General features: G+C 41.6%; 2 protein-coding genes across 2 annotated transcripts in view; one reads left to right on the forward strand and one right to left on the reverse strand.

Annotated features, from left to right (window-relative positions):
* The window catches only part of Ncbp1 (nuclear cap binding protein subunit 1), a 54,027-nt gene extending 52,113 nt beyond the window's left edge, over nucleotides 1–1,914 (forward strand). Inside the window, exon 23 of the mRNA XM_045145250.1 lies at nucleotides 92–1,914. Coding sequence (XP_045001185.1) covers nucleotides 92–205 — 114 coding nt within the window. The 3' untranslated portion in view covers nucleotides 206–1,914. The remainder of the gene's footprint in view (nucleotides 1–91) is intronic.
* A 1,801-nt stretch (nucleotides 1,915–3,715) lies between these two features.
* On the reverse strand, nucleotides 3,716–25,407 carry Xpa (XPA, DNA damage recognition and repair factor). Its single transcript, XM_004656950.2, has 6 exons — nucleotides 25,236–25,407; nucleotides 22,704–22,814; nucleotides 17,429–17,534; nucleotides 10,885–11,050; nucleotides 8,157–8,274; nucleotides 3,716–3,980 (listed from the first exon to the last, which is right to left on the reverse strand). The coding sequence occupies exons 1-6, from the start codon at nucleotides 25,405–25,407 to the stop codon at nucleotides 3,832–3,834; spliced, it is 822 nt and encodes a 273-aa protein (XP_004657007.1). The 3' UTR covers nucleotides 3,716–3,831.
* Between the last annotated feature and the right edge of the window lie 1,921 nt (nucleotides 25,408–27,328).

Here is a 27,328-nt window from a genome sequence, read left to right on the forward strand (position 1 = left end):
CAGTGTGGGTGGGCTGCCAAGGGAAATGTACGAGATTGTTTACATGCTTACATCCTGACCTGACACAAACACCTCTTTTCTGTGTCTGCAGCATCACCAGATAATCCAGCAGTACATGGTGACCCTGGAGAACCTGCTCTTCACTGCTGAGTTAGACCCTCATATCCTAGCCGTGTTCCAGCAGTTTTGTGCTTTGCAGGCCTAACAGTCATGTTTTCCCTCATGTCAATTTTTTTATTATTATTATCTTAAAATAATTTGTCTTATTTTTGATGGTTTGAATGTTTGCTTTCTTGAGTAGCCTTTCACTTCTTAAAGGAAACCAAGGGAGGGAAAGAACAGTGAAGAATATATCACCCCTAATTGCCCTACAGAGCAATGACTTGATGATGACCATGATGTAATATATATGTAATGGATACAACTTTTCTGTGGTGAATTTGATATTTTTTTTCTCATTAAGGCACAAAACAAAGATTTGAGGTATGAGAAAGACTAGCAATCGAACTTAAAAGTAGGAAATAGAACTGAGAGGTTTATTACCAGGTAGCCTAACTTTTCATAGCTCCTGGTTAACCAGACATGGGTGAAATAAAAACTAAAACTTATGTTTTTAAAACTTTTTTATTTCATGATTTATCATCGTAATTTTTTTATTGGTGGTTTTTACTGAAGGCATACTTCATTTAAAATTTTAAAATTTCTTTTCAAAAAAAAATTTTCTCCTGTATATCTTATGGCACTCCTTTTTAGCATATAAGAGTATTGTTAGAGTACTAATTCCCAAATTTGTCTTAAACATAATCACCTGTGAATCTTTAAGGTTATTTTAAACCATGATCTTGAGTTAGAGCATAGGTGTTATCAGTTTTTAAATTTCTCCAGGTAATTCCAAGTTTGTGTTAAAGCATCTGGTCATTTCCTATAGCCTTTGAGAGAGATTTGTCCAAGGTCCTATAGTGATTCTGTGCTAATGTACAATTAGAACTAGAAAGATTAGCTAAAACTGTACTTGGAATTAGATGTAGGTTTGGGTTTTTCTCTGTAGCGCCTAGTTCAAATAACTAATTCCTAAGCCTGCTGAGGCTCAAATAAAAGCAGTTTTGTAAAATTATGTAATTAACTATCTGACATTTCCAAATTTCTAGGGGTTTTAAACTTTTCATTAAACTTTAGAAAAAAATCACTAAAAATCCTACTATTAATGGTAGCATTTTTGTGTATTTGATATCTTTTCTTACCTGTGACATCCTAATAAGTGGTGCATTAAGCATTGTTCATTTTTGGATATTAGTCTCTTTAGTTTACAGTACATCTTAGTGGCTACAGAATATGGTCCACTCAATGGATAATTTCTAGGACTTTTAAATACCTGTCATTTGAGGCAGGATATGGTTATCTAGTGGCAAGTACTAGCACAAAGGACAAAATGTGGGTCCTTGGCTAAAGATTCTCTATTTACACTGTTCCTCCTCCCTCCTTTCTTAAACCCAGCACACACTGTATAATTAATTTCAAATGGCTCCTGCCTCAAGAATCCAAAGAATAACTATTTAAGGCATTGGTAACCTTATTTGATCTTAAATTGTTTTGTAATCCTTTCATAATACACAATGGAGTTTGACTAGTTGTATTTGCTCTACATTCTAGAAAATTTTGTGGCCCTTCATATTTCATATTGACCCTCTCTTCACATGTAATTGTTATTTCTAGAAACTGTTCATTGATGTGCCTCTGCTCTATCTCAGTATGGCAGCTGGAAAAACTGAACTGGGGATTCAATTTTGATGGAAGTCCAAATGTAAGAACAAGTACTGAACAGTTGTTCTCCCTTCTGGTGGAGCTCACACAGACAAAAGGGTAGCATGTTCACTGTACATCATACCTCATAATAAATTGTTAAGTTGTACTGATGCCAGTCAACATGCTTTTGTAAAGGTGAACATTTCTGCTTTGCTAATCTATAGTTATACCGGCAAATGAAAGGGGAAGAGAAGCCTTCCCAACCTGGGCAGAGCAGATGGGGCTTTCAGAAATACCAATCAATGCAGCTAAAGAAGAAATAGATGCACACCTCAACTAAACAGATCTCACTATACTGGACTTAACTAGTACAAGTGTTATGTACCAGTTTTTCCATCAGGCCTCTAATAGATGATTCTGCCACCTCACCAAAACTGGCCCATGAGAATGTTGTTCAAAGTCCACAGCTAGGAAGCAGAATTTGAACTTAGCTTAAGAATTGCCATGTTCCCTCACAATGTAGTCATGCCTAGCAGCAGCCACTTAACTACTGCCATCAGGCTAGCTTTCTCCCACGTATATGGAAATCTGGTTGCCTTCTCAGAATCTTTGCACTGAGCTATAATGTTTACATTTACTTGAAAAATGCACTGGACACTTCTGTATTGAGCGTTTATATAGTGAACAATTAGTAATTTTAGACTCAAGTGCCTGGCTACTTGGATTTGACTTGGTTTTGATCTTGGTCTTTTTCTCATATAGAGAAGTCAAATGCATAAACCTCCTATTCTGTTTGTATCCATGGGATAAAAAGTTATGCCAAATATCAATTTAAAAGTCAGCTTATCTCAACATGAATTTGTCAAAATTATACATGTACTCTTAGCTGAATACCATGTTTACACTGTTCTTCCTTCCCACTACTAAAACACAGGATACAATATAATTAGTTTGTAATGACTGCTGTCCTCAAGTCAGAGGACAACTGTTTAAGGCATTGGTTTTTGACCTTAAGCTGCTTTGTAATCCTGTTTGAATGCACAGTAGTTTGTTGATCTGCATTATAGAGAAATGTGTAGATCTTTGTCTTTTTTCTCTTGGTTGTCTCTCCATATGTATGGTTCTGGCTAACTAAACTGATTCATATGTTTGGAGACAGGAGTGAAGTTGTAGGTTGTCATTTTCCTCCCACAGAAGTGCAAACTAAGCATAGAAGCAAGTTGTCTTTCCTCCCAGGATTGAGTGAGAATCTGTAAGCCATGTCACAGCAGTTTGTGTTGAACTTATTAATACCTTCTTCGATGAATAGATGTTCAACTTTGAATAGCTGTTTTCCATTTTGATCTAGGTTTCAGAAGAGTTGTCTCTGAAGGCCTGGATGTGTAGACCCATCTGCATACAGAAAATGTAATCCCATAGTTCATTGTTTATTCCTGCTGTATGTCAGTGCCTTTTCTAGCAATGGCTTCCCACCTCTTCCACAGCCTAAAGAGAAGTGCTCCCTAGAACCTGAGCCAGTCTGTATAGCAGTGTATACCCCATCAATTGGTTTCTTAGGTTCAGTTCAATTCAGTGAGCTTTGGCCTTCATTGAAAATTCCTTGTCCTGCCCCAATCTTGGTTTACGTAGGTCTCTTGCATCTCAATGAGTATCTCTGTCCTACCACTTTTTAAAGCATATCTATCACCTTACGTCAAATTTGGGGGTGGGGGAATTAAGAATAACCTGCCTCTTCTGAATTTACTCAGTCACTAAGTTCCCACAGATTTGACATTGCCTTCAACCAGGCGAGCTGGACTTTAAGTCACAACATCCCTTTTTTTTTCTTTTTTTTGAGGTAGGGTCTTGCTCTAGCTCAGGGTGACCTGAAATTCACTATGTAATCTTAGGCTAGCCTCGAACCCAGAGTTCTTCCTACCCGAGACCTCCCGGTGCTAGAATTAAAAGTATGCACCACCATGCCAGCAACATCCCAAGTTCTAAAGCAATATTTTATTCAAGTATTGTATCTATGAAGACTACATTGTAGTAAATTTTGAATGGGAACAATTTAAATATATATAAAATACGTTTTTAAATTTTTAAAAATCACATTTTTTCATATGTCAGTTCATGGCCACACAAAATACAAGTCTTACGGTACATGTCATCATCTAAGTTTTCTTCTGGTCCATACTCATGTTGGTGTGCAGTTGTTTCTCTTTTCCACACACTGCTTCTTACTGCTCTCCGTAGTTCTTAAAAAAAAAATCCAATTAGACAACAATTTTGTGTATGTTTAAAACACTGTAATATCAATGACTGTTGGTTATACAAGTGTGAAGTGAGAAATTCAGAAGTAAATGTGTGCATTGAAAATAAATCAAGAGCCAGGCATGGTGGCACACACCTTAAATCCCAGCACTCAGGAAGCAGAGGTAGGAGTTCAAGGCTACCTTGAGACTACATAGGGAATTCCAGGTCAGCCTGGGCTATAGTGAGACCCTACCTTGAAAAACAAACAAACAAACAAAAGCTTATACATACACACACACAAAGATTAGGGCTGGACAGACAGCTTAGCAGCAAAGGCACTTGCTGGCCAAGCCAAAGGACCTAGGTTCAATTCCCCAGTACCCACATAAAGCCAGGTAGGTGCACAAGGTGGTACATACATCTGGAGCTCATTTGCAGTGGCTAGAGGCCCTGGTGTGCTCATTCTCTCTCCCCTTCTCAAAATATTTTTTAAAAAATTAAAGATGTAAGTTTTACATCATTTCATTTAACAAGGAAATTATATGTTGCTGAGACTGAGGAGAGAGAAAGGTTAAGAGGTACAAGAGTGGGTGCATGTCTGACATGCTTCAGGAGTGGCAGCTGGGGTGGGGCACATGGCTGCACTGCACTGGAAGCCTAAGGGAGCTGGAGAATCAGACTGGCTTGCCATGTTACAGCCTCATGCTCCTGGTGGTGTAGAACTTCACTCACAAAGCAGAAGGCTGGTATTTACGGACCACTCCTGGAAATGGATCACAAGGTTCCTATAACCAGTCTCACTTCTGACAGCTTCAAAGAATGCTTGGACTCACCCAATGAGATTTCCCAGACATCCTTGTTTCAAGGAAAAATATCAGTCTAAAGCTAACTTTCAATTGCTAAATTTTTACAGAAGGTAGTTATAAGATGACAATGCAAGAATACCACAAAGCCTTGATCTTTTTTTGTCCTTCCTGAACTAAAGGAAGGTGATGGAACTTTGTCCCTCAAACTCTCCTGAGAAGCCCCAAAGCAGCCATACTTAACAAATAACCATAAGCCCAGGACATACAGTGTCCACAAAAATAGATGGGATTTTCTTATCCACTTCTTTTTGGGAAGTTCCTAGTCATAACGAAGATGCATTAAAAATGTCCTTTTAGGGGGAAGCTCAACAATATTGAGAGAAGGTGGTGGAGTATAACATGGAAGAGAAGCCTTACCTCTGCCTTGTTTATGATGGGGCGGGGAGGGACAGTGGTGGTGGCATGCAAACTCAAAACTTGTGTATTTGCACCTGTTCAAAGTTCTCATCCAATATAAGGTCAATGAATACTTCACTTTCTGAAGTCCAGCTACAGTGAGCAGCACCAGTGCCACCATTTGGTATTAGGTATGAGGTTTATAAATCCTACTTGTATGTTTTGTTTTGTTTTTCCGGTAATGTAATGATCTGCAAAAGTGCATTCCTAAAAGCAGGTAAATACAATCTCTTACCTTCCCCAAAAGAAGTAAACTTTGTGTCAGCTTCTTTGTGGATCAGGAGGAACCAGGTTCCAGCTTGTTTTCAACTAAAAAAAATCTCTGGACTTGCTTTTATGCCTCTCTGTCCTGAGACTTCTGAGCAAGCTGTACATCAGATCCTCACTTCTAAGCTCTACAGTCTACTCTCAGCCCTCTGTGGCCTAGTCAGGGCAGGAGCATGTCCACCAAGCACTAAAGTGAATCAACAAGAAGCCATAGTTAAAGACAGAATTGCATTGACCTCTCTGTGTACTTAACACCAGAAGACAATGAGTTTATAGAACCTTTAGAACTCATGGATTTTCATATGCAAAAGGAAAAAAATGTCAACTATTCTTACTTAAAGAGGTGTGGAAACCATCTTGTAACCACCTCAAATAGTTTTCTGAAAAGGCATGCTTCATCCAAAAAGGAATCAACTGAAATAAAGAACGACTCCTAAGAAAAGCTTCAAGGCAAATCTCACCATAAGAATTAGCTCTCCGTGGTATTTATAGAAGTCTACCTTGTTCCCCAACAAATGCTCTTACATGGCAATTTCCTACAGGAAACCTCTACAAAGTCAAAAATGTGCTTATCTCCTGATGCATTAACTATCATATATATAGAGGTTTCACATGAGGTTGGTGAACTTCAGGTGTCCAACAGTGTTGCATTTTTATAAAAGGTGCTTAAGGGTCTGTGCATGGGAAAGAACTAGAAGGACACGAAATGTTACTAAGGACTCCTTGGGATCATGGAGTAGGAAGTCTTCATAGTGTTTAAATTTGTATTTTAACTTTTCTACATTCTTATATGAAAACTGGAGTGAAATCTTTGCAATGATAAGGTACAAAGAAGGCTTACATTTAGTTTTTCCTTTTGCCTTTTTTTTTTTTTTTTTTGGATTGGTTATCCTTTTGCTTTTTTTTAATCTCAGCAAAGAGCTCAGTATGTAGCCCAAGCTCACAATCCTTCCTGCCTCAGCCTCCAAAATTTATACACCACACTGGTTCACTACAAAATTACTACAGGAAGAACACTGATTTTTTTTTTCCCCCCTCGGCAGGGTCTTACTCTAGCACAAGCTAACCTAGAACCCACTCTGTAACCCTCCATCCCCTGACACACAAACACACCCCTCCCCCCAGGCTGGCTTTAATCCTGTTACCTCAGCCACCTGAGTACTGGGACTGAAGGCATGAGTCACCACACCCAGTTTCACTGATAGTACTTAAAGACGTCTTGGAATTTTTAGAGTAAAAGAGTCCTATGCTCCTGCTGATACAGTAATCTGGGACGTCTTTGGTTGTATCAGACTCTGGAGCTAGGGTCCCAGAAGCTCAGTAGTCACACAGCTCTCAGTTTTATGGATTTCAATAAATGAATCCTCAGAGCAGAGGGTAGTTTAGCACTTAGGAGAAAGAGCTTGGAACTAAAGAAAAGAAATGGAAAGCTGCCCAGGAAGGACTTCCCAGGAAATGGGAAAGCAGTTAAAATGCTTGCCAGCAAAACCAAAGGGCAGGTTCAACTGCCCAGTACCCATGTAAAGCGAGATACACAGGTAGTGTAGTTCATTTGCAATGGCTAGAGGCCCTGGCATATCCATTCTCTATCTGCCTCATTATCTTTTTCTCAAATAATTTTTTTTAATGGGAAAGAACACCCTGAGACCCAGGTTGGGGTCTTCTGTGGCAATGAGAACTGAACTAGTCAGTCCAGCCCTGAAACCAAATGTCTGTGGTCAGGTTTCTGGGAAAGGGCAATCTTCCCAGGAACTTAATTTTCCAGGAAACTTCAAAAGGAAGTGTTTATCCCCTAGGAAAGGGAAACTCCTCCTTTAGGAATGAAGAGATAAGGCAAAGCCAGGCCCTTCAGACATCTAGCAAGGTGGAATGACCCATTCTTTCCCCTGCAGGCTCAGAAACAACCGGGTTTTTACTTTCAAGGGGCCTTCAGTTTAAATTACCTTACTGCATGCCCTGTGTTCATCACTAGCACAGTACCCATCATTGTTATTTCAAACTTTCTGATACTACAGCATTTATGTTAGCACAGTGCCTGGCACAGGGTAAGTACTGAATATATGGGTGGATGGACAGGCTCAAGGATACAAACATGGAGCGAGACATGGCTATTGAAGACAGAACAGCCGTGGGGTACAGAGATGCATGGAGACAGACAATGTGGATGGCAAAAAGGCCATTTCAGTCATGAAAATCTAATTCCTGTCCCATGCATGCAGCAAGTCACTCCAGCTTTCTTAGTCTTTAGCAACATAAAATAAAGGTATTTAGACTAGCTAGATATCAGAGCGTTCCTTCTAGCTACTAAATTAGGTGACTTAAGACAGGGAATGATTTTCATTTTAAGCAATTCAGAGTTTGGCTAGTGAGAACCTTGATTTTTCTTAAACACTCTGGGTCACATATAACATCCACCTAATGCCCAATTCTTGGCCAGAAGTACCATCCCCTTCCATCTCTAGCAATATGTGACTTACATGAAAATGGCCTACATGCTTTTATAAAAGGCAGTATTGTGAGGTTTGGGGTCAATCTACTTGAAGGCAAACTTCAAGTCACTTTTCCAAATATTTTTAAATAGGAACAACCTTAAAGATTGTTGGCTCAGTGATATAAAATGGTTCAGGTATATAAAATGTAGCCACTTACCTTTTACTTTTTTGTCAAACTTTTTCTGCTTCATTTTTTCTCGGTTTTCCTGCCTCACTTCCTTTGCTTCTTCCAGTGCTTCCTGACTACCCCAAACTTCAAGAGACCTCTTCACAATCTATAAAGCAGTCCATATTTAAATTGGTTGGGGTTCAGCGTTGCTCAGTATTATAAAGGTGTATCAAACCTATAGGTACCATTAAATCACCCAACACCTGAGGTACTCTGACCACCACACATGCCATGGCACACATGTGCCTGCACTCAAACACATTTTCCTTCAAGTCCCTCTTATTCCAGAAAGGGTTTGAAATAAAGAGTAAATACAAATTATATATATATGTATATATATATATGAATGAATGACTGGCTCAATGAGAAGGAAAATATAAAATTGCAAGGTTAAGAGGGTTAAGCATGGTGGTACATGCCTATAAGTTCAGTGTTCAGGAGGCTGAGGTAAGTTCAGGGCTGAAGAGTTGGCTTAGCAGTTAAGGTACTTGCCTGTAAACCCCAAGGACCCATGTTCTGCTGTCCAGGTCCCACACAAGGTGGCACACATGTCTGAGTTTGATTACAGTGGCTAGACGCCCTGGTGCCAACTTTCTAACATAAAAAAAAAAAAAAGGCCAGGGCTGGAGAGATTGCTAATGGTTAAGGTGCTTGCCTGAGAAGCTAAAGGATCCATTTTTGACACTAGATCCAACATAAGCCAGATGTACAAAGGTGAGGCAAGCGCAAGGTCACACAAGCCCACTACGCAGCACTACTGTCTGGAGTTCAATTTTAGTGGCTTAACCCTGGCATGCCAATTTTCTTCCTCTGTCTTTTTCTCTAAATAATTTTTTAAAAGAAGGCCAGTCTGTTGGGCTTAATTTAAAAAAAAGATTGCAATTTTAGTCTGGACTTCTTAGTAAGACCTTGCTTGTCTCAAGCAGAGAATGGCCTAATTCAAGTAAAAATTTAGGCTTATTTGAATTTTAAAATACTTTAAATAGTAAGAATTCCTATAATATGCCTATCTAAACTATATTCTAATAGAAACTGCTCAGAAGCAATGGCTCCCAATATTTTGATATGACAATACAAGAAATATGTAATTCTGAAGCATATATGAGGATATTTGTGACTCCAGACAGGAGGCATGAGCACTAGAACCCCACCACTAAGGGGGTTGCTGCCATGGCTTGTGTAGAACCTGCTCAGAGCAATCACTGAAGAGATCTGCTCAGCGGTATGGGAAGTCACATAGATGCTGGCTGACTTGGGCATTTTTGATTAAGCTTCCTACTTGAGCTCCTACTGGGCATACCCCTGCTATAGGGAGTGTGTTTCTGGGGGGTGGATCTTGAGTTCAGCCCTACTAGGTGTGAGGAGAGTAGTTTCAGAGCTCTGGCAATCGTTTTGTGGTCCTTGCTGTGATGGTGTCTCTCTGCTTAGATCTATGGAAGTGAGCCAGCTTCTTCCACCACTGATGTTGTTCCCCTGGAATTCGTAAGCCTGAAATAAACTCCTTCCTATACGCTGCTTCTAGTAGGAGGCCTGTCCCAGCCATGTGAAACTGACTGCACTACCAAGTACAGTTAGATTTTAGGAATTTGTGAAATTGCTGAAATGTTAATCTTTTTATTTTATTTTATTTTATTTATTGTAATCTCCATACACAAATTCCTAGATTCTCCTTTTCATGTGTTTGTATCTTGTAATACTTCTTTTTTGTTGTTGTTCATTTTTTATTTATTTATTTGAGAGCAACAGACATAGGGAGAAAGACAGATAGAGGAAGAGAGAGAGAATGGGCGCGCCAGGGCTTCCAGCCACTGCAAACGAACTCCAGACACATGCGCCCCCTTGGCATCTGGGGAACCGAGCCTCGAACCGGGGTCCTTAGGCTTCACAGGCAAGCGCTTAACCGCTAAACCATCTCTCCAGCCCATGTTAATCTTTTTAAGATTTTCTTTTTTTGCTAGGTATGGTGGCACATGCCTTTAATTCCAGCATTGGGGAGGCTGAGATTGGAGGACTGCTATGAGTTCAAGGCTATTGTCAGGCTACAGAGTGAGCTCTAGGTCAGCCTAGGCAAGAGTAAGACCCTGTCTCAAAAAATAAGAAAAAAAAGTTTATTTTTCCTTGGGGTGGGGAGGCTGTCAGATATGGAAATGGAGACTAACTCTTATTCCAAACTTGCACTCTTAACACCACCCACTAGCAACATATTTGTTCCAAAGTGCCACAGCAAAACACAAAATCATGCTTTTAAATATTAGATAGGACTGTAGTGCACATGTAAAACAAGAAAAGGGGAAGTCCTTTTTACTCTATAAGCAAAGTGGAATTAATCATAATTAGTTTATTGTTAAACGTCAGGGCTGGGGAGCTTGCTCAGCCAGCAACGTATTTACTGCACAAGCATGAAAACCTGAGTTCAGATCCCACCACCATATAAAAGCTGGGTAGGGTGGCCTATGTCTATAATCCCAGCACTGAGGAGGCAGAGGTAGGAGGATCCTGGGGGCTTTCTGGCTAGTTAGCACAGGCAAATTATCAGGTTCAGTGAGAGACCCTGTCATCAAAAAATAGGTGGAAAACAGAAGACATCTAATGTTGACTTCGGGCTTCCACATGCACATATGCCCATACACATAAGAACACAAAAATGCACATGCAAAAACAAAATAAACTTTATGTAAACTAGTGACTGACATTGCCAAGTAGAATAATGAGAGACCTGCAGTTTTAAGTAGAGTTTCATGTCGCCCCACTGTGCATGATGAGGGTTCTTCTTCACAATGAACCTCAGAGCTGGCTCTCTCTTCTCTAGGTCACAGTCTTTCAGAAGGTATTCTTGCTTTGCTTCTGTTTTGGTTATAAGCTGGTGTTTGTCATCAGCATCTCTGAAAACAGATTAAGTCCACTTAATAGATTATTTTAGATAAATGACTTAGCAGCCACAGGGCATGCACACCAAAATCAACATGAAACACCTTTTCCTGCCTATGCTTCTCATGTTTAAATGCTCATAAAAATTCTAATAGAAAAAATGCCTAATTTTTTATTTATTCTAAGTCATATTACAGCAGACTAGGGTCATTAAGAAATTGAAGAACTGCTGTAAAGTACCTCTTTATTCCAGAAAGGACTTGAAATAAAAGTAGAGAAAATGTACTGAAAGACTCAATGAGAAAGAAAATACAAATTAAAACACAAGGTCAAGAAAGAAAAAAAAAAAAATACCAGGCATGGTGATGCATGCCTGAAATTCCAGTGTTCCAGAGGCTAAGGTAAGAGGATCAGAAGTTGAGGTCAATGTGATCTACAGAAGAGTTCGATGCTTATCTGGGCTACATAGTGAGACCCTATCTGAAAAGCAAATAGATGAGTATGAATGTAAGCATGCAAAGTCCCTTCTTCCAAACACAATTAAGTTCCATCTGGCTCTGGGAGAACTCAAAACCAAGGGAAAACAGACAGAGTGGGTAATTAAAGCACCACATAGAATTTTATTTCCATCAGAAAATCAGTTGTTAGTTTTCCTCATTTATTTGTTCTCCATCCACATGCCAGGCACTGTTCATGGCAGGAAGACAGCCTTGATTTAATGAAGAATAAAAGAAAGCCTTGTTTTAATGAGGCTTAATTCTAATTAGACAAAAGTCAACACAACAATGACAAGTCAGAGCTGGAAAGATAGCTTGGTGGATAAAGGCAATTGCTTGCAAAGCCAGATGGCCTAAGTCCCTCGTACCTATGTAAAGACAGATTCACAAAGTGGCATATGCCATGGCATGGCCATTCTCAAATAAATTAAAATGTGGAGGAAAATGACAGGTCAAAATGCTCTAAAATGCAATGCACAGTGAAGGAACAGAAATGTTTAGTAGGAGAGTAATCAGAAGCCCTGGGTACAGGAACATGTGAGCACAGCCTGAAGAAGTCTATAAACAGTCACAGAAAACCATCCCAGCAGTGGAAACTGAGCACAGAAGCTGTAGAATGGGTGAACTTTGCCCCTGGAACACAGAAAGCCTGCAGTTAAGTGATGGACAGGTGTGGTAGGAGACAGTCAAAGGCATCCAAGGGTCATGTAAGCAGTGGTGAAGACAATCATTCTATAATCAATATAAAGTGCCCTCTTTTTTCCTCACTAATGTTGGTTTGAAGTATATCCTGCCAGATATTAGGATAGAAACACCTGCTTGTTTCCTAGGCCCATTTGCTTAACATACCATTTTCCATCCTTTCACTCTAAGATAGTGTCTGTCTTTTTATGGAAAGGTGAAACACAAGAATTTTGCCTTTTAATCCAGTGTGCAAGCCTGTGTCTTTTGGTTGGGGCACTGATATTTAAAGTTATTGAAAAAAGTGTATTCTTACCATTCTTCTTGTTTGGTAGTGCTTCCTGTTTTCCCTTTACTGTCTTGTATTAACTGTTATTTGAGTATGGCTTCTTTTTTTTTTTTTCCCATTTTCTCTTGTGTGTGCTTTCCTTTCTCTTCAGTATGAAGGATCCTTCAAGTATTTCCTGTAGAGCTGGCTTAGTAGCCATACATTCCTTTAACCTGTTTTGTTGTGGAATGTCCTCATTTCTCCATCAATTTTGATAGATGGCTTTACTGGATAATGTGTTCTTAGTTGACAGTTGTTCTTTCAGAACTTGGAATACATCATTCCAAACTTTTGGCTTTTAAAGTTTGTGTTAAGTAATCTGCTGTTATCCTGATGGGCTTGCCTTTATAAGTGACTTGCTTTTTCTAACTGCTTTCAATATATTGTTTTTGGTTTGCATGTTTAATAGTTTAATTATAATATGGCCACAAGTTTCTCCAGGTTTTGTCTGCTTGGTTTTCTAAGTTTCCTGTATCTTCATTGACATCTCTTTCCCAATTTGGGGGAAATTTTCTTCTATGATTTTGTTGAAAACACCTACTATACCTTTGGAGTGAAATTCTTCTCCTTCTACTATAATCTGAATTCTTACGTTTGATCTTTTCAGTGTCCCGAATATCTTGACAAACTTCCCATTCATACCTTCTCATTAACTTGTCTTTCTTTGGACTGTATTAGATCTGCCACCTGGTCATCTAGTTCATATATTCTGTTCTCTCCTTCATCCATTCTATTGGTGAGACTTTCTACAGAGTTTTTTGACTTACTTTGTTTATCTTTTTTTAAATATTTTATTCATTTTTATTTATTTATTTGAGAGTGACAGAGAGAGAAAGAGGCAGAGAGAGAGAATAAGCGTGCCAGGGTCTCCAGCCACTGCAAACGAACTCCAGACATGTGCATACCCTTGTGCATCTGGCTAACGTGGGTCCTGGAGCATTGAGCCTTGAACCTGAGTTCTTAGGGTTCACAGGCAAGTGCTTAACCACTAAGTCATCTCTCCAGCCCCCTTAATTTGTTTTCATTTCTAGTATTTCTGATTGGTTTTTCTTTAGCATTTCTATTTTCTTACTCATGTCTTGTGTTGACCTTATTTCATTAAGTTGGTTTCCTGTGTTCTCCTTTAGGAGTTTGTTTTCTTCTTTGATTTCTTTAAACATAGTTACAATCATTCTTTTGAAATCTTTCTTAGGCATTTCATGTAAATCAGTCTCACTGGAAGTCATTTCTGATGGATTTATCATTTTTAGTGAAACTGTGTTGTCTTGATTTTTTGTGTTTCTTGTATTATAATGTATAGATTTTTGCAGCTTGAGTTAATTTGATGCTTGGGTTTTCTAATTATCTGCAGTATTCTTAAATATATAAATGTGACTATGTATCTTCAGGGCAGGGTCTTAAGGTGCCAGGTGTGGCTCTTAAATGACTCCTAGAGTAACAGCAGAAGTGACCCTAGGTGTTGGGTTTGCCTACTATGCATATGTTTTAGTAGGCTGGGTGGAGCAAAATACAGGCAAATTCTAAAATTCAACTGAACAATATACACATTAAATCAAAACCAGCATGGAGTATTTATGTAAGAGTTGGAATTAAACAGAAAATCTAACAAAGTCAAAACCCTAAGGGTGTGTGTTAACTCAATCATGTCAACTGGAAGGCTGAGATTTCTGGCTTGTAAAGGGTTCCAGGTTGGCCTAGGGCTGAGGTGAGACCCTGCACCTACAAATGACAGAAGACAAAGGCACTATAAATCAGGAAGCAACAAAGGACAAGCCCAAAGTATAGCTTATTTAAGAATGGCAAAGCCAACCATCAATCAGCTCTAACACATAACCTGCCCTGACATGGAAGGTGTAATTAGCACTTCTGATGCAGGCCTACATGCCAGGGTTTTTTTTGATGGGTACCTGACCTGGTGTAAGTAGGCCCTGTTACCTTTTGGGATGGCTTTGGTTTTCAGCTGTGCTGCGTCTGCGTGGGTCCTTATTTACTACTGCACTGTGGACTTAGCTAGGCTGGCAGGTCCTCTGCTCTCATTGCCTTTGCTGGATACTGTGTGGCTGATCTCCCTTCCCCATGTCTCTAGTGATGGCCAGCACTGGCAGTTGGGGGAGGGGAGACTGTGGAGGGTACCTGAAGTTGTATCAGAGCTATACAGCTGGTCCCCATGATCCCCTTCCTCACAAGCTGCTCAGCTGGTCCCTGATGTCTTCCTCTTCAGGTTTCTTAACTTTGTGAGGAGACTAGTGTGAGTGGAAAATCGCTTCACCTGGCTTCTCCTGTGGGTCAGGCTGAGCCTGGCAGAGTGCAGACCAGCACCACTGCTGGAGCCACTTCTGCCTGGTTCTGTGGCCTCTAGAAGCTCTGGGTGTCTCCTACTTCTCTGCTGAGGTTGATTTCTTATACACCTTCACTTTTTGGTAAAGAGTATATTTTGCTATTTTTTTTGTTTGTTTGTTTATTTCCTTCCTTGGCTGCTTAGGCATGGCAAATATGCCAACATCTGATCCAAAAGCCAATGAAGACAATCATTCTAAATGGAATTAGAAACCATTTCCCCAAAGGTTTTGGTAAAGTGTTATGTAGAGAGAATAGAGAATAGCCACAATGGTCCAGGCAAATGCTGCTAGTGGCCCAGATTATGTCAGTATTAGGAGAGGGTGGAAAAGAAGTACATGGAATCAGGAAATAGTTTTAAAACAACCAAATAGATCTGAACTCAAGCAAAACACAACAGAGAGCCAATGACTGAAACTGGGCTTTAGAGTTGGTAAACACTAAAGAACATGTGTACTTTGGGGAGGAAAGAAACCAAAGGCTCTATCAGAGGACCCTATCATAAAACCTGCCTAAAACTGGGAACAACTTTAATTAAACTAAGTAATTTGGAAGTATAGATGAGGAGAAAAGGATGTATACATTACTCAATACTAAAATCATAATCAAAGATGCTGGAGCCAGGTACAATGGCGCACACACTTGCTGGTTCCCTTAAGGTTTTTTTGTTTTGTTGGTTGGTTTTGTTGTTGTTTCTTGTTTTTTGTTGTTGTTGTTATTGTTCTTCCAGTGCTGATGACCAAACACAGGGCCTTGTATTTGCTAGGCAAATGTTCACTCACTGAGCTAAATCCCCAACCCTGAAACACACACTTGAAATCTCAGCACTCAGAAGGCTGAAGCAGGAAGAGTGATGTAAGTTCAAGGCCATCTTGCACTACCTAGCAAGTTTCAGGTCAGTTATGGCTACACAGCAAGCACCTATTTCAACACTAAGGGCTCAGTGATACAGCCAATGCCCAGAATGCACACGACCCTGGGTTTGATCCTCAGTGCTGCAATAAACAAACCAAAGTAAATAAGTATATGAAGGCTAAAGAAAAAATGATACGAGTTTTCCTCATTCTCTTGATGGAACAAAAGGCTGAGCTTCCTTTCAGTATAAGCCCTAGTCCTCTGACTAGGAAGGTCTGCACACAGGGATGACCAATGAGGCTCAGTAAGTATGAACGAAAAGAAGGGAGAAGAACCTGCTACTCTCCTGAGAGATGGGGGCTAAATCAGTAACAGGACAACAGAAAGGAAAAGGGAAGGACATTTCTATGGCAAACCAGGACATCCTTTCTGTTTTATGGGTCAGATCATAAACTTTGATCAGCACAAGCTTCCTGTATTTCTTTTCTTTTCTTTTCTTTTTTTTTTTTTTTCTGTGTGTGTATTCACCTGTGAATGTGGAGGTGAAAGGACAGCTATGTGTGTCAATCCTTACCTTTTCACCTTGTTTGAAGGGTCTCTTGTTCACTGCTGTATTCATCAGGCTACCTGGCCTGTGAGATTCTCCTGGCTCTACCTCCCCTCTCACTGTAGGCATGCTAGGATTATAGACACTAGTACTACAATATCTGGCCTTTTACATGGGTTCTGGGGACCCAAACTTACATACTCAATCTTGCACAGGAAGAGTTTTATCTACTGAGCTATCTCCTGAGCCCAGTTCCCTGTCTCCCCCCCCCCCCCACTCAAAGTAGGGAGTCATGCTAGCCCAGGCTGATCTGGAACTAACTCTATAGTCCCAAGCTGGCCTTGAACTCATAGTAATCTTCCTAGCTCTGCCCCCTGAGTGCTGGCATTAAAGATGTGTACCACCATGCCCAGCTAGTTTTCTGTATTTCTTTGGCAAAATGAAAACCACAGGAACTTCAGGAAGCCCTCCAAATAAAAATCATAATTACTAGGCTGGAGAGACGGCTTAGTGGTTAAGCACTTGCCTGTGAAGCCTAAGGACACCGGTTCAAGGCTCGATTCCCCAGGACCCATGTAAGCCAGATACACAGGGGGGGTGTGCATCTGGAGTTCGTTTGCAGTGGCTGGAGGCCCTGGCACGCCCATTCTCTCTCTTTCTGCCTCTCTGTCTCTCTCAAATAAATAAGCAAAAAGAAATTTTAAAAAATCATAATTACTAAGAAAATATTAAATCTAAACATATATAACCATTGCTTTAATATCAACTTATTCACAAATATTAAATTCTAGAAAATAGGAACACTCTGTAAAGCCAGGCATGGTGGTACATACCTGCAATCCCAGCACCTGGGAGGCTAAGTTAGGAGGATCTCAAATTCAAGTCCAGCCTTTGCTACATCACAAGACCCTGTCTCATAAAAGTAGAAGAAAAAGGAGCACAACCTGCCCTATGATCCCAGCTATTAGGGAGGCTAAGGCAAGAAGACTGCAAATCTGACACCAGCTGAGACACTCAGAGAGGCCCTATCCCAAAATATCAAAGGACTGAGGGTGAGGCTTAGTAGTAGAGCTCCTGACTGGAACGACTGAGATCCTGAGTTCAGTCCTCAGCACCACACAAAAAAAGTCTGAAATGAAGTAAATACCTGCAGTTATCACAAGTTGCCAAATCAAAGTGGTTCATAAGATATGAATCCATAAATTCTTTCCCACACTCTTCACATACTGCATAATCAAACTCCATAACAGGTCCTACAGAAAGGAAGATGAGTTTTTTATCCTTTAATCAGTTCAACATTATATACTTTCTGCTTGACACAAATCACCTATGAACAAAATAAAACTCTGATTAAATAATCTTATTTTATTTAAAATTTCTTTCTCTTTTTTTTTTTATTTTTGGTTTTTCGAGGTAGGGTCTCACTCTGGCCCAGGCTGACCTGGAATTCACTATGTGGTCTCAGGGTGGCCTCGAACTCCTGGCAATCCTCCTACCTCTGCCTCCAGAGAGCTGGGACTAAAAGGCGTGCACCACCATGCCAGGCTTTAAAAACTATTTTCTTCCTTAAAAATATTTTTATTTGGGCTGGAGAGGTGGTTAAGCAGCAAAAGTGCTTACTTATGACACCTAAGGAACCAGGTTCAACTTCTCAGGACCCATGTGAGCCAGATGCACAAGGTGATGCATGCACACAAAGGGGCATACGCATCTGGGTTTGTTTGCAGTGGCTAAGGCCCTGGCATGCCAATTCTCTAGCCCTCCCCCCCTATAAAAAAAAAAACTTTAAAAAAAAAAGGCCAGGTATAGTGGCACATGTCTTTAATCCCAGCACTTGGGAGGCAAAGGGAGGAGGATAACTATGAGTATAAAATAGTATAATAAAAATAATCTTTCATGGAAAATGCTAATAAAAATTTTTAAAAAATAAGTAAATAAAAATAAAATATTAAGGAAGTCAAAAAAATAATAATAATCTTATTTGTAAGCAGAGAGATACACAGAGAGATTGGGCATACCACAGCCTCCAGCCACTGCAAACAAACTTTAGACACATGTGCCACTTTGTGCATCTGGCTTTATATGGGCAACTGCCTTAAATGCTTACATCTCTCCAGCCCCTAAAACTATTTTTTGTTTTGTTTTTTAAGGTAGGGTCTCTCTCTAGCCCAGGGTGGACCTGGAATTCACTATGTAGTCTCAGAGTGGCTTCAAACTCACAGTGATCCTCCTACTTCTGTCTCCCAAGTGCTTGGTATTAAAGGCATGCACCACCATGCCTGGCTCTTAAAACTATTTTCTAGAAGGAAAAAGCCTGAAGTAATGTAAGGAGGGGAGATCTAGCAATTCATCAAGTAGTTCTGACCCCCAATCATGAGCCCAATAGCTGCACTGGTATTACACCACTGCTTGAATAACTTACGGCAAGCTGAGGCACTTACAATACAAATCTGTCATCTTACAGATCTGTGTTTTGGCAGTCTGGTGAGGCTCAGTGGGTCAAATTCAAGGTGTTCTATAGCCTGTGTTCCTTTCTGGGGATACTCCCAGCTCTCTTAGAAGCCACCTGCATTCCTTGACTCCAGACCCCCCTTCTTCCATCCTTGGGAACAGGGACAGCAGTACTCTTTCATAAGCTCAGCCCTTTAAGGAAGGCCTCTGACCACATGAGGCCCATTTGGATTATTCAGGATGATCTTCCTGTCTCAAGGGCTTTAACATAAATCCTGTCTAAAAGGTCTGGTCTATGCAAAGTAATATGTTATCAGACTCTAGGCTAGTTACAGTATGGACATCTTTGAGGGCCTTTATTCTGCCTAGTACAGTAGTGCTGAAAATACAAAGAAGATTAGCCCCAAGATGGACAGGAAAGAAGGGATCAACCCACACAGGCCACCAACATATCAAAGCTACAGCAAGAGAGAGGCATCAAAGTTCATGCCGGACAGGAACCTTCTTTTTTCCTCATCCACTCCACCAACAGAGCAGCCAGCAATCTCAAGCATCAATTCCTGGATTATAATTCCTCCAGGGAGTGATCACTGAGCCCTGTACCCTCAGCACTTAGCACAGAAACTGCACCCACAGGGTAAGAGCTGAATTCCCTGACGAACCTCAATGCCGAGCTAAGGATCAGTCTTCTAAGAACTGATACTCCAGCAAATTGAAGCTTTACTAGAAAGACCTTAGGATGAGTGCTACTGCTGAGCCCCAACTCCAAGAACTGCCACAATGTCCAGTGGGAAGAAAAGGAGGCTTTTACTCATTCACTATTTGTTCAACATATTCCTACTAATGCGGTCCTTAGCTACCTCTATTTTTTTTTCTTTTTTTTTTTGGTTTTTTGAGGTAGGGTCTCACTCTAGCCCAGGCTGACCTGGAATTCACTATGTAGTCTCAGGGTGGCCTCGAACTCACAGTGATCCTCCTACCTCTGCCTCCCAAGTGCTGGGATTAAAGGTGTGCGCCACCACGCCCGGCTCCTTAGCTACCTCTAAATCAAGGCTTGTCTTGATCCCACTACTCCTTACTTAATCTCTAGGCTCTTCAAAAACCCTAACTATTTTGGAACAGGGCTGGTAATATCTTCAAAAATTTACCAGGATAGTTAGAATGAAGACAAACTGTAGTCTGCCAAGTAGACCATTATTTCATGGCATTATTATCTAAAAGCCATAAAATATGCTTGGTTCTGTCTTTTGGAGGAATCTTCAAAATGTAATTGTTAAATATACAAAATTCTATTTTCCAACTCTATTGTCCCTTCTACATTTACCACTCAGTAGCTGGCAGTGAGCCATGAGTCTCTACTCTATTCATTTATTCTCTGACTCACTCACTTGTTGTTACTGACATAGACCTGGGGGTTCCTATTTTGTTAATGATGTATAATGTGTTACTGTCCTTCATTACTGTCAGATTTAGCCAGTGACTTCTATGGCCCTGTCACATACCCTTGTTGCATTTTTTTTTTAATTTTTATTAGAAAGGCAGATAGAGGGAATGGGTGCACCACGGCCGCTACCCAAACTCCAGACACATGTACCACCTTGTACATCTGGCTTACGTGGGTACTAGGGAATTGAACCTAGGTCTTTAGGCTTTGCAGGCAACTGCCTTAACCGCTAAGCCATATTTCCAGCCCACCTCTGTTAATTTTTAATACTTACATATTTTCTAGCATTAGAAGATGGTCCAAAGTTACCTTGAAGCCATATGCCCAAACCATAGAATTAGCTATTTTTCTGATGAAAGGTTCTGACTTCTTTTTTTTTGTTTTTTTTTTTTTAAGTTTATGGTAGAAAATGATTTATTTTGGCTTATAGGTTCAAGAGAAGCTTCACGATGGCAGGGGAAAATATGACATGAACAAAGGCTGGACAACATCTCTGCCAGAGCAGGTAGGAAACAGCAGCAGGAGTGAGCCAAACCAACACTGGCAAGCTAGAGCTAATAAACCTCTTGGGCCACTAATACCATTTCCATTAAAAGGAGTCAGGACCATGGAATGTGGTGGCTTGAACTTGATATCCCCCATAAATTTGTGTGTTCTGAATGCTTGGTTCCAAGCTGGTGTCAGTTTGGGAGGTGTAGCTTTGCTGGGGGAGGTATGCTGCTGGAAATAAACTTTGTAGGAAATGGAAGTTCTCCTAGGTCCATGTTGGGATTCTTCCTAATCCTCAGAGGCAGGAGACCCACTCATATCCTCTCCCTGGGGCACCATGGATTTGATGAGATGCTCCTTTGTCTCTGGGTCTACCCAGACCCCTACTCTGGGCTGGCCGTGGGGGCTGAGGATCCTATGTTGCCCAGCACCCTCCAGTACCAGCCTATAAGCACAGAAAGCTCTTCAGACTCTCCTGTGAACACGTGGGTTCTGTCTTTAGGTTCTTATAGTTCTTTAAAGTAACTGAGGAGGAGAAACAACATATCTCTTGGAAAGATTGGCTCCATCAGGTCCTCCAAGCCAATGAGGACACCCTAGTAAGGAAATAAGGTCTCTACCAGGGATGGCCACTGGAGTACCTCTTAATAGCCTTAAAGTCAGGGACTCCTGCTTCCCAGGGCATGCTGTCCTCTTTCAGATGGAAGGGTGGCCAGCCATACATCCCATAGGGACTGTGAACTTTACTACAGAGCCACCAGGAGTTGGGTCTATCCTCTAAAACAATAAAAGCAATCACTCAGAGGAGGTTGCCAGTGGAAGCCACTGGTCTGTCTGCTTGTACAACTTTCTTCTAACACCTGGCCACTCAGAAACAACTAAGAACTTTCCTAGACCTCACTGGCTACTGTAGACTATGGATTCTGAGATATGGGAAAATTGCTGAGTCTTAAGACCTTAGGTCCTTAGGGCACTAAATGACACCCAGTCTTTAATCTGGAAAAAAAAGCTCACATGATATATTCACCAACAATCTGTAGGTGTCCAGTGCTAAATACACTTAGGCACAGCCATATAACACAGGGCTGAACTCTCCCTCTCTACAATTGCCCCTCACTCTCAAGTCCTGCCCCCAGTGGAGATCAAAGAAGAGAGTATTTCTTGCACATGCAGGCAGCTGGCAGTACTCTCCAAGCTAAGTCCAACCAGTTTTGACCACTCTCTCTCATATGTTGACTTCAAGACTTCCATTCTAGCCACTTTGCTCTAGAGACTACACATCTGCCTATATCCCTCTTAAAATACACCACCGAAACAAGCACAGATCTTTTACTCCTTCAAGCCCCAGCTTCTGAAAACAACAGTTTACACATATATAGAAAGGGGCTATTCCCCCATTCTAGTGCGAACACACTTCTGCCACAGCTAAAGACTATGCTGGATTTTTTTTCGAGGTAGGGTCTTATTTTTTAAGCTTCTGTGCCATTGGCTATTAAACTTATGATCAAATAAAACTTTTGGGATGGGCTGGAGAGATGGCTTAGCGGTTAAGCGCTTGCCTGTGAAGCCTAAGGACCCCGGTTCGAGGCTCGGTTCCCCAGGTCCCACGTTAGCCAGATGCACAAGGGGGCGCACGCGTCTGGAGTTCGTTTGCAGAGGCTGGAAGCCCTGGCGCGCCCATTCTCTCTCTCTCCCTCTATCTGTCTTTCTCTCTGTGTCTGTCGCTCTCAAATAAATAAAAAATAAAAAAAAATTTAAAAAAAATTAAATTAAATTAAAAAAAAATTAAAAAAAAAAACTTTTGGGAGGGGTTCTCATTTTTTATACCAGGTCTAAACTTCAAGCATAAATAAAAGAATGTCGAAGACTTTCTCTCTCAGGTTCTGGCAGCATTTCAGCTCCTCCTACTTCTTGCTCTTCTGTTCACTCCTCATCCTTCTTTCTTCTCCTCCTGCTACTTCCTCTTCCTCCTCTCACTGATCAAAATGCAAAGAAGTATGTTTGTTATTTAACTAATTTTCCAAAAAGCAAACTTTACCTGGTTGATGAATAACATTGGCAAGTTTACATTTTTCCTCTTCCTCCTCTTCTAAAATGAAGCCTCCTCCTGTGTCAATTATTTTTGGAGCTGCTTTGACATTAGCCATGCCTACAGAAAGCAAATAAAGGTAGTTATTGATTGAACTAGGTAAGGCCGTTTGCTCTCTTGTTAGTAAACAGGAATTTTCTTTATGCTTAGCTCATCAAACAACACAAGGATGTATCATCAGTGCTTCTATTCAATACTGTCCTGAGGGTTCCTGCTAGTGCAACATGGAAAGAAAACCAAAAAGACTAAGTGGGAAGAAAGAAGTAAAATTATATTTATCCTCAGATGTGATATGTATGTAAAATACCCACAAACCCAATTAAAGAATAACAGCAACTTAAGAAGAAATGTATAAAATCTCTTCAGTGAGAGTTAGAACATTAACAAATAAAGATAACCAAGAACCATGGGATACATCTGGCATAACTCACTCCCTTCTAGACCAGAAAATGAAGCCTTCTCCAAGTAAAGCCCAGTATGGCTCCTATGACTGCAACAAATCCAAACCAAAGATGAGGTCTCTGAATTCCCAGGCCTATCTGAGGACTTAAGAGAAGACAAATATCACTCAGTAAATCACTGATATAAGGTATTTGGGGACTCCCCCACCCCTCTTGTCCGTACCAATTCTCCAATAGATTCCCTAGAGTCAGTGTAGGTTGAAGGCTCAGTCTCTAACCACTCGATTTCAGATGCTAGTTGCAGCCCAAGTACTTTGACCAACTGGCTAGAAATTGAGGATTCCATAGCTCCTTCCTTGAGTTCAATCAGTGTGTTACAGCAACTTCACTTAAATTTATCCACTGATGTACAGACTTGGGGAAGATGGACGGAGATCATATCTGACAGCCTATAACTGAAAGAACAGCACTAACCAGTACTTACTACATGCTCACTCCATGCTAGACGCTTGTCAACGTCACTTTAAGGAGATTATTTTAGCCAGAATTAAAAGTGAACAAACAGGATAAGCTTGATGGGGAAATGTTTATTTAAGACTTGCCCCGAGGGTTCAGAGGTAGAAGCAGAAGTGGTTCTTTTAGCAGCAAACTAAAAATTGTGAAGCACAAAATAAATTAATAATGCAGGGCTGGGAAGATAGCTCAACAAGTAGAGTATTTGCCAGGGCATGAGGGCCTGAGTGGGCCTGAATATGAGTCCCCAGGACCCACATAAATGGCTGGGCATGGTCATGGCCATGCACCACAACTGAAACCCCAGTCCTGCGGTAAGCTGAGACTGGAGAACTGTTGAGGCTCACAAAAACCAGAACTCTGCATTCAGAGATTCCACTCCAAGGAAATACATGGATGAACAATAGAAAAGGACATCTGAGGTTCTTTTCTAGTCTCTGTGACCCTGAGAACATTGTGTATATATGTGCATATAGTACACACACATACAACATATACTACACATGCAAAAAACTCATCATGTACAAATTCCCTCAAATGCAAAGACACCAACAACCTCCACTGGCCTTCACATATATGCAATCCTACACCAAAACAAGAAACCAGTAGTTAGGCGTATAGTAGCGCATGTCTTTAATGCCAGCACTAGGGAGGCAGAGGTAGAAGGATTGCTGTTGGAGGCCAGTTTGGGACTACAAAATGAGATCAAGGTGAGCCTGATCTAGAGAGAGACTCTATCTCAAAAACACTTAAAAACAGCAACAGTAAACTACTGCAGCAATAAAACGGCAGAAGAGGGAAATGAAGGAACGGACCACAGAAATCTGTAGCTATAATTCAGGTGAATTGCTTCCAAGAGCAATGCCAAAACCTAGAGGTATGATCTACAGATTTAAAACGTGGCATATCGACAGCCAAGCGCAGCTCTCAAATGACTAGGGTAGCAAGATTTGATGAATCTGAGTAAATGCCTTTCCACCACGTCTGGTCTCAACTGACAATTCCATAAAACAGTGGCACCAAGTCCTGAACTTTTTGTTTTCCAGGATGACTGTGAGAATCCAATCAGATACTATCAAAGTGGGGGACTCGACAGGTGTGTTAGACCGTTACCCCATGAAGGAGTGGCCCATGTCTGTCTGCTGTCTTGTATGCCCATGGAAAACTGATCCTGCAGGGCTGGAGAGAGAACTCAGCGGTTAAAGGCACTCGCTTGAAAACTGGTCCTCCGGTCACTTCTGGTTGGACCAAGGAGCAAGTACAGGCTTGTCACTGAAATAGGTTACACATCTTAAAGATGTACAAGAGGACCACGCTGGGAATACCGAGGCGCTGACAGTCACTAGCTGGAACCTCCAGACCCGGACGGCTGCAGCCCGGAAGAGGGGCGAAGCTGGGCAGCCGGGGTGCAGAGAGAAAGCCGGGGGCTCTGGGCTCCGTGGGGATCCCACCCGGGACTGCCGGAGCTCCTGAACCGGACGCGGAGTGCGTGTCGCGCGTGCACGCGCCGCGCGCGCCCGTCTGGGAACCCGGGAAGGGAAGGGAGCGGCGCCGCCGCGACCCAAACCTCCAGTGGCCGCAGCCGCTGTCGCCGGGTAGGGCCGGGCCGCCAGCCGGGCCTGGCGCAGCATCAGCGCCCGCTGCCGCTTCCGCTCGATGTTCGCGCGCACGGCGGGCGGCAGCTCCGCCCGCTCTTCCGAAGCCGCCAGCTCCGGGGACGTCCGCTCGGCCCCCGCCATCGCCAAGCTCGACGGTGGACCGGGACTCCAGCCCCACGTACGCGCAAGGCACGCGGGAGCGCGCCCGCCGCCCCGCCCCGAGCCTCCCTGACCCGCTTCCGCGTCTCCTAGAGCCGACTTCAAGGAAGGAGTGCGCCTGCGCAGCCGGGTGGCGAGGGCGGAAAAGTGGCAGTGGATGGTATCTGCGCATGCGCAAAACCTGTAGGCAGTAGGTTTCGATTAAGGCTAATTTTTTTTTTTTTTTTTTCCAGGTAGCGTCTCACTCCAGCCCAGCCTGACCAGGAATTCACTCTGTATCGTCAGAGTGGTCTCGAGCTCACAGCGATCCTCCTACCTCTGCCTCCCGAGAGCTGGGATTAAAGGCGAGCACCACCACGCCTGGCTCTTTTTTTTTTTTTTGGCTAATAATTATGGATTTTTGAGTTTGTTTAGGTAGAAATCATAATTCGTGAAGTTTATTTAGGGTAAATTGATATCTAGGAAAAGGTTGGAACAGTTCCACACACATGTGGAAGATTGGAAATAGGATCTCCTTCAAGTAACAGACCAGAGGGGATTAAGAAATAGTGAAGGTGGTGGATTAAGAAATAGTGAATATGGCTTAGTGATTAAGGCACTTGCCTGCGAAGCCTGAGGACACAGGTTCAATTCTTCAGGTCCACGTAAGCACATGGTGGCACATGCATCTGGACTTCCTTTGCAGTGGCTAGAGACCCTGGCATGCCCATTCTCTCTCTCTCTCTCTCTCTCTCTCTCTGTCTAATAAATCAATCAATCAAAATAAATAAATATTAAAAAAATAGTGAAGGGGTCTGAGGAGATGGCTTAGCGGTTAAGGTGTTTGTCTACAAAGCCAAAGGATCCCTAGTTCCATTCTCCAGGTCCCACTTTCGTTTGCAGTGAGTGGCTAGAGGCCCTGGTGTGCCCATTCTCTCTCTCTCTCTTTCTCTCATAAATAAATAAAATAAATTAGAAAAAGAAATACACACTTGATACAGTTCCCACTAATCAAAGGTTAGAGTTTGAGAAGTGCTAATAGCCACATAGATTATTTACATACAGACATACATATACACACATTATAGATATACACATATGTATGCAGAATCTTGATTTAAAAATACTTGTTTACACCTTCTGGATGAATTGGAGATAGAAAAAAAAAATCAAGTCATCTGTTGCAGTCAGGTTCACATTGCTGGCAGAAAACACCCAACCAAGAGCAGCTTGTGGGTGGGGGGGAAGGTTTATTTTGGCTTACAGAGTTGAGGGGAAGCTCCATGGTGTCAGGAAGAAACAATGTTATGAGCAGAGGGGTGGACTTCACCTCCTGGCCAACATCAGATGGACAACAGCAACAGGAGAATGTGTCAGACACTGGCAAGAGGAAGCTGGCTATAACACCCATATGCCCGCCCCAACAATACACTGCCTTCAGAGAGAGTTTAATTTCCAAATTGCCATCAGCTGAGGACATGGCATTCAGAACACCTAAGTTTATGGGGACACCTGAATCAAATCACCACATTCTACCCCTGGCCCCCATAAACTGATAACCATACATGATGTAAAATGCAATGCATTCATCCAACTTCAAAAATCCACATAGTTTTTAATCAATCCCAATGATATTCAAACATTCCCATAGTCTAAGATCTTTTAACTGAGCCAAAATACCAAAAAATTAAAAAAAAAAAAGCCATAAGGCACAGAGTAAATACACTGCAAAAGATGACACTGGACATAGCAAAGAAATATTTGATCAATATAAGAATTAAACAGGGCAAACATCAAACTCTGTAGCTACAAGTTCAACAACTCTAGTCAGTGGCAAATCTCCAAGTCCAATAATTCTAACCAATGACAAGCCTCTGGAATTCTAACTCTGCCCCTCCAGCTAGGCTACTCACAGTCCTGGAAA

This window comes from Jaculus jaculus, chromosome 1, assembly GCF_020740685.1.
Source record: "Jaculus jaculus isolate mJacJac1 chromosome 1, mJacJac1.mat.Y.cur, whole genome shotgun sequence".
NCBI classification, from domain to species: domain Eukaryota; kingdom Metazoa; phylum Chordata; class Mammalia; order Rodentia; family Dipodidae; genus Jaculus; species Jaculus jaculus.